This window comes from Hyaloscypha bicolor (assembly GCF_002865645.1).
Source record: "Hyaloscypha bicolor E unplaced genomic scaffold K444scaffold_87, whole genome shotgun sequence".
NCBI lineage: Eukaryota > Fungi > Ascomycota > Leotiomycetes > Helotiales > Hyaloscyphaceae > Hyaloscypha > Hyaloscypha bicolor.
In genome coordinates, this window is record NW_020194589.1 from 1,162,718 (window position 1) to 1,170,479 (window position 7,762).

The window sequence follows — 7,762 nt, forward strand, 5'->3', positions numbered from 1 at the left end:
AGGTAATTGGGTCTCTTGAATCGGGGATAGTGGTATGCGGTGCGATTGATGGGGAAGGTCCTTCCTGAATCCAACAAGTCAGAGATCGCTATTTATTACTTCTCACCGCTGCTTCCGGTCACGACCACTTCTTGCATTTTAGCCTCCGATGCGCGGCCTCCATATATCATACATATTCGAGGAATTTCTGCACTTTCGATAGAGGGTAGAAAGACCTAGAATTCCATGACTATAGATTGACTGGCCAAATCAGAAACCTGACCACCGCCGGAGATATTGAGTGAGGGGTCCACGGTCGTGCCACGTCAATGACTAAGAGGAATTTCAATTGGTAACTATCCACCATGCTCTTCATGCCCGCAAATTGAAAAGGACTTGACAAACAGGAAATTGAAACGCGAGACGGTTTCGGAAGAGTGAAATGGAGAGGTGCTACGAAGATGGCACGATTTCCCCTCCCAATTCTTGGCAGCAGCGGACTCGCTGCGAGACACATGTCGCTTGCAGGAGAGACGTCAGGCTTTCCTGAAGCCCAAGTTGGCGTGCTTCCTCCACAGGTGCTCCGTCACCTTGTTTGGTCGACTGTATCCAATTCCGTAGCTCTTGCGGCACCCAGCAATGACAGAAGTGAAGTCCTCGACTCTTGAGATGAACGCTTTGCTCGTGGCGAGACCCGTCCGCCCCTCTTGAATGTTCTGTTGCAAGGACGGCAAGGAAGAATTGCTAGCGAGTAGAGAGTGTCGTGAATGGAGACCACAGCAAAAACTTGCCCGTTATGAGGAGAAGCGTTGGTAAGTCCAGCCCCATCCCACACTTTGCTCCCATCGGGCAGACTTGCATGAATGCGGCTTCACGGGTCTGCATCGGGAATGATAGCAGGTGACCATGATCTCTAGCGTTGGCGAATTGGAAGCCATTCGTAGGTAGCGATACTCCTCCAGTCATGAGCGTGGACCTAGACACGTGTTGTGAGGGTTCCCACCCAAGCCCAAGGCCTTGATCACCATGGAAGGGATGGAAAGTCCCAGTAACAATGGGCTCGTCTTCGAAGTGCAACGGAGAGGTCACAGGTAAGGCAATCCTGGGATCCCGGATGGCAGAATCGTTGAACGAAGCCGGATGAATTATATGATCATCACTGATCCAGCGATTTGCATGAGCGTGACTGGATGATTGTTGCCGTTGGCTGAAAATGTTCAGTCTGAATATGGACCCGTTGAATATGGCATTGTGTTCAATGTGGCCACTCAAATTCGGAAACTGGTACCTCCCAATGTCAATGGGAAGTCGACTGGTCCAGATTCGTTGAGGCGGAGATGGAGAATGTTGGCTATTGAATACGGCGTCCCCGGTGCCGAAACTTCCTCCCGAAATTGGTACTTCATGAAAGGTAGAGTTCGGATCAGGTGTTTCAAACTGTCGGCATTGAAGTCATGGCCCATGGCGTAGTTTGAGCTGCCACCACAATAATGGAGGCCTCCAGCCAAATTGACAGGGCTCGCAGAGACCGATGTGGCGTTGAGAATGAGCAATGACTGGCCACCGTGGATTACCATGGAAAAAAAAAACTTACCCAACCCCAGCCTCGCCCTCAAACCCCATCATAGGTCATGATGGCTGGCTGGGTTGCGGCATGAAATCCATCTGGTTGGCCAGAGGCCCGTCGTGGCTGTCGTGCTGCATGAGGGCGAAGGAGAGGCGGGGCGAGAGAGTGTAGCGTGGTTTGGAGGTAGGGCTGTCTAGCGAGAAATCGGAAAAGTCGGTGTATTAAACCAGACAAGAGGTCGCAAAAATGCAAAGAACGAGCACAAACCCTTCAAATTGAAGCAGGGACAAACGCCGGTCTATATGCTCCTCCACGCATGCCATGTCAGTTCCACCAACTTGCTCAATGCCCGACCGTGAAGCGCCCCTCCATCCAATCCTGTAAATGCCTCAACATCCCAAGCACCAGCCCTTTCCTATTCCGTCTATCGTCTATTCTATCCAAGAACTGCCCTCCGGTCTGTTTCCAATCCAACTTTTCCGAGAAGAGAGATCATTGATCCAAGCCATCCAACTCAACCAAATGCATAACCGCAGCGACGACCTCGTTACCTGAGAGGTCGAGCTCCGGCTCGTCGATCTTGCGCGCTAGGACGTCGTCGAGCATGCCTCGGAGACGGCTGACTAAGACGCCGATTCGTGCCCAGCCCCTGAGGCGGAGCCAGCCGTCGACGATGAGGCCGCGGCCGAGTGTGTCGAGGGTGATTGGGCCGGAGAAGAGGAGGGCGGTGTAGGCGTTGAAGGCTTCTCTGCGTTAATTGAAGAACTTATGTGGAAAAAGGATGGAGGGAGGGAACTCACGTGTCAGATCTCGAATGAAGACTTTACTTGTAGCCATCTTGTTGAAGTAGCTCATGTAAACACTGTTTCCTGGAAAACCTTGTGCATCGAACACTGTAGAGCTCGGGTGAACGAACACTCGGCCATTCTCTTGGTTGAAGTATTTGATTGTCTTTGCTTCCGGGTCGAGCTCGACAGCTCCAGAGACGGAGGGTGCGAACTTCTTGTCGGGAAAGTCGATTCGTGCTAGTTGCGGGTTGAAGGCACCGGCACAAAGTGAACGAAGAAGCGAAGTATTCGAGTTGTGTTTATTGAGCGTTGCCAAGGCTGAAGGTGAAGATGGGATGAAACAGAGCTCGCGGAGAGAGGTGAGATATTGCGTCCGATTTGAAGCGATATCATTCAATATTTGGTATGATAGAAAGTTTTCCGAACACCAGTTTCTGATCTCGCCTTGTCGAATACTGTTCAGTTGTCAGGGAGGTGATCAATCTTATGCAAAGATACTAACCTCCTGGTGCTGACCATCTCGTCCCATTGTTCGAATGCTTTCAGATCTCCCATCAAATCACCTTGATTCTTGGCAAATCTCGCCCTTGCCGCCTTGGATTCCTCTCTCTTGTCTTGGGGCGAGACAAAGGGTGACTTCACTGTAAGAATTGCTGCTATACTGACACAAGCAGCCAAGCAGCCAAATATAGCACCGTATACCATGAGCTTCCCGCAACGAAGGTCAGCAGGGATCATAGATAAATGCCGACCCAGTGCAGTGAGATCATCGCCATCGAGAGCTCCCATCCTGCCCAACAGTTCTATTGCACCATCAACGGCAACGCTTTCAGGTGGTGTCAGCGCACTTGCTAAGAAGGCACCTACTTCCTTAATGCCCATGGCTCGAACAGAAAGACAAAGTTGTTCCAACGGAACTCTCCGAATTTCAGGCTCGGGCCGTTCCATCATCTTCGACATCTCAGCGTTGCGAGTATAAAGCTTGTAGCATTTTCCTGCTTGAACTCTGCCTGCTCGACCGCGCCTTTGCTTGCAGGCCGCGCGAGATGCCCAAACCTCCTCGAGCTTCCGCATGTTGTTCTGTGGATCGTAGCTAGTTTCCTTTACCCGGCCAGTATCAATGACAGCTACAATGTCGTCGATCGTAATCGAAGTTTCAGCGACGTTGGTAGCTACAACAACTTTTCGCTTCCCAGTAGGCGCACGCGGAAACACTCTGCGCTGCTCGACAGATTGTAGAGAAGCGTGCAACGGCAAGATATGAAGATTTGGAATCGATCGCAAAGAGTCTAATGTCCGATTGATCTCAATAACACCTGGCATGAAAATAAGTATGCCACCGTCTTGCTTGAGATACGATAGTTCGGCATCAATTTCCTTCACCGTCAGAGTAACCAAATCGTAATTGATTCGCATGCCAATACTTTGAATGGCAGCAGCGACGTCAGCCTCCATTCCCGCCGTCTCATCGTCATCATCGTCTCTTCTTGCTCCACGACCAGCGTTGAATCCAGTCATTTGTATGACATCGTCAAGATAGTAGTCTTCAACAGGGAACGTTCTGCCGCTGATCTCGACTCGACCAACTTTGCCGTTGTCTTTGAAGTAATCCTCAAAGACACCAGCGTCTAACGTGGCACTCATCAAGATAAGCTTCAAGTCTTTTCGTTTTCTCAGAACATCTCTCAGAAGGACAAGCAGGAAATCGGTGTCGAGACTTCGCTCGTGGACTTCATCAATAATCACGTGACTTGTATCCGCCAGACTGGCCACGACGTCGCTGCTGCTCCCTCCGGAGGTCTGAAGCCTTCTCAGCAAGACACCAGTTGTAACAAACGTGATTTTAGTACTTGGTGTGGTCTTCGACTCTCCGCGAATGATATAACCGACTTCCTGGCCAACAGCGGAGCATCTCTCTTCGCTTACGCGGTCGGCGAGGCCAAGGGCAGAGATCCTTCTTGGCTGGGTGCAACTAGATTGAATCAGTAGCTGGAATAGCCCAAGGTATTAGATGACTCACATAATTTTGGTACATTCTCCCAAAGCTCTCTGATATAGATCATCCAAAATAAATTGAGCAGACTGAGTGGATTTACCAGATCCGGTCTCACCCGATATGATTGTAACTTGATGAGAGTTGACGGTGTCAATGATGACTTCTCTCATCTCCCATGCAGGCAGACTTCTGCGCTGCTGTATTCTAGATTGAAGCTTGGGATCCGTCTGTTTCCTTGTCCAGTCATCTTTGCTCTTCGGGTTGGGAGTCCAAGCGATTGGCCGAGGATGCCTCGAGATCTTTTGTCTCTTGCTATGAACCGGCCGTACCTCGCTGACAGTGGAAGCAGCGGCCGAGACGTCTCGAAGTTTTCCAGGCCTTTCAACAATGTCATAGAAGTTTTGCTCGATCCAATCTATGAGGAAGAATAGCATTTGCTCGCCGAGCAAGTTGTCTGTGGCATGATTCAAAGCCTGCTTCATGATACTCAGGTGGATGTATGCCGGTAGGCCAGCGTGCACAGATATAACTGGAGTCTTTTGGGGATATTCCTGGGAACGTCGAAATTGGAGAATGGGTTGTACTTCCGGGGTTCGACCTCGATTAGAGGGCTTAATAGCAATTCTGCAAATATTTTTCGACGTAGCAGAATATTGATCTCCGAACACTGACTGCAAGCTAGTCAACTCCTCCTCCCATATAGCTGTCGATGACTCTTTCGACTCCTCAGAATCCCAAGACTCCTCCATTTCAGGCAGATCCGAGTCTTGTCCACTGGACATGAGGATTTGTTGTAAGGCTTCTGCTGCTTTCCCTTCTTCTCCCTGGGAGTCAAAGATTTGCTTGCACAGGTCCAGAGAGTATCCTGCTTCAGCCAATCTTTTGATGGCGCCTTCTCTTTTCAAGTCACTGCTAGCCATACTGATGCCAGCCACATAGCCTTCCGGAAGTGCCCACCGAGGGAGATCATCTTCTGGAACATGAATGAGCAGCCACTCGAGGGTTTCCTCTCGGTCCTTGCACTCTTCCATAGCTTCTTCGACATGGCTTTGTCGGAATTCCAGCGCCTTGAACTCGTTGACTATCGAATGCTTCTGAAATGCCGACAACTTGACATCGTGAGGGTTCCATAAAGCATACTTGCGAATCAGAGTTTCGACAGTTGTGCGTGTTCGTTTTCCCATTTCGATTTTCGGAACTCTCGTCCAGCCTCTGTGGATATTGTGCGCACCCGAGCCCCCACCAGCTTGGCCATTGCTTCGAAGAGCCAATCCTACACCTCCAGGTCCTCCTGGGGTGCTCAAGGCCTTCTCTCTGGCCTTTTCTCGCTCGATACGTTTTTTCTCCATCAGAGCCTTTACCTCGTCCCGCTCTCTCAGAGCCGCGAATGGATCTGCCTCGTACATCCATGCACGGCCTTCTTTAACGTCTTCCTTCTTAAGCACCTCGAATTCTCCCTTCCAGAGATCTCTGTAATCTGGAGGAAGCATCATATGTATATTCCGCATGCTGCAGACTCTGAACAGACCATATGTGGCAGCAAAATGCCTCGCTTCGAGCGCCGTAGGTTTCGCAGCAAGGTTCTTATGGCTTGGTGGAAGTTTGAAAGGAGGATGTTGGATGAGTTCTTGTGTCTTCGGATTCTTCGCTTTGAGTATGACCATCGATGAATATCCTTCCAGCGTTTTCGACTGCCAACACAGCCTTGAATTAGCAAAGACATCTAGAGTGTCTTCATCAGACTGACCATGGTGTACTCTGGCTTCTCCCATTTTTGCTTCTGGCAGTGCTCAGAAAGCATGTTCACGGGTAGTTTCCCCGTCCATGATGCGCCTCCGATCAACTTCTTCACATCCGGCCTCTGCGGTGCTTCTCCTGCCAGAGCTGGCCCATCCTGCCCCGAGGGTCCAGCCGCAGATGTCTCACTACTGCTTGGCACTGGTTTCTTCGGTTTGGGGTCCTTGTCGGAGTTTGAAAAGACGATGAAGCTGTCATCACCTCCAGTCGTTGCTAGGGATTGTTTCTTCGCCCCTCCCCCAGCCCCTAGCTTCCCGCCCTTTGCTTGGCCCTTCTTGACCATCGTCGGTTAAATATCCCTGTAATGGATAGATATCCATGTAATGATACTGCGCAACAAAGCAAATAGTCCAAGGTGGTAGTGTTTTGGTGGTTGATAGTTGATGCAGGGTGTCGAAGACAAGGCGGATGTCGTTTAAAAAAAATTGTGTGGGGCTGCGTTATTCCTTCTCGTCGCGAGCACCACTTTCTGTTATTTTCGCGACGCGTTTCGCAGCCATCACCATCTGCCTCGAGATCAATTCTCGTGGTTTCATGCCGGGGAATGAAGTCACTTTATTATTTCCCCATGCGAGAGCATATTCGCACACCGTATCTTACGAGGAACACGACAAAAGAAAATCCCCCCTATTCCTATCCATCCGAACACCAACGGCACCCAATCACGCTCCGGCTATTCATCAGTCCAAGTGGACCATACCTAATGATTTACAAAATGTACTTCAGGAGTGACGTCCCTGTAAACCGGCCCCCAAAGACAGGTTAAAAGCAAGTTGAAGTAATAAATAACTTTATAAAATATTTCTTTAAATAATTATTTATAAATCTTATACTTAATCTTTAATAAATTTCTAGCTAAGAACTTATATAAAAACTTATTCCTTTTTTCTTTTAAACTTTGAAATTTCTAATAATTACAAGAATTAAATTATTATAGCTGCTTTTCTTATACTTTTATAATACTAGAGCTCTAGCTAAAACTTAACTTTTGGGCCCAAATTTAACTTCAGGAAATATATTCTAATATACTTAATTATTATTTCTAGTAAAGTATTATTAGTTCGAAAAGTACTGAAAGTTCTTATTTTAGTATTTTTATAAAAAAAATATCTAAATTATTTACTTACTATTACTATTTTATTAATAATTTATTTTATTAAAAAACTTTATATATTTATAATCTCTAAATCTTATAATTAAGCTTGTTTTATTATTTCAGGCTATAAATTAAATAGCTTTTATTTCTTTATTTAGTTCAAGCTCGAGTATTTTAATTTTTTTTAAAGTGATTTTTTTTGTCTTATTTCTTAATTTTTTTAATATTTTTTTTTAGCTTTCTTAAAAAATATATATAAATATAATAATTATTTTTATATATTAATATTCTTGCTTTTTCTTTAGCTATTTTAGCTAATTTTCTTCTTATTTATTTAATATTAAACTCTAATTTAAATAGCTTTAAAATACTTGCTTTTAATAAATCTTTATATTTAAAAAATAAGTCTTTATTTCTTCTTTTTATAAATATTATATTTATTATAAATCTCGAAATAAACTTCTTTTATAATTCTATTAATAAAAAACTAGGCTCTTTAATTATTATTAAAATATAACCTCTTTTATAAGCTACTTTTA

General features: G+C 46.4%; 2 protein-coding genes across 2 annotated transcripts; both read right to left on the reverse strand.

Moving 5' to 3' along the window:
* Positions 1-609: 609 nt before the first annotated feature.
* On the reverse strand, positions 610-1,556 carry K444DRAFT_724254 (uncharacterized protein; the record flags this gene model as incomplete). Its single annotated transcript, XM_024888615.1, has 2 exons — positions 610-1,379; positions 1,418-1,556. 2 exons carry the CDS (start codon positions 1,554-1,556, stop codon positions 724-726), a joined length of 795 nt encoding a protein of 264 aa, XP_024735625.1. The 3' UTR covers positions 610-723.
* A 482-nt stretch (positions 1,557-2,038) lies between these two features.
* Positions 2,039-6,410, reverse strand: K444DRAFT_531750 (ATP-dependent RNA helicase-like protein A; the record flags this gene model as incomplete). The annotated part of the gene is made up of 5 exons (XM_024875021.1): positions 2,039-2,289; positions 2,347-2,789; positions 2,837-4,306; positions 4,355-6,021; positions 6,078-6,410. The coding sequence occupies 5 exons, from the start codon at positions 6,408-6,410 to the stop codon at positions 2,039-2,041; spliced, it is 4,164 nt and encodes a 1,387-aa protein (XP_024735626.1).
* Between the last annotated feature and the right edge of the window lie 1,352 nt (positions 6,411-7,762).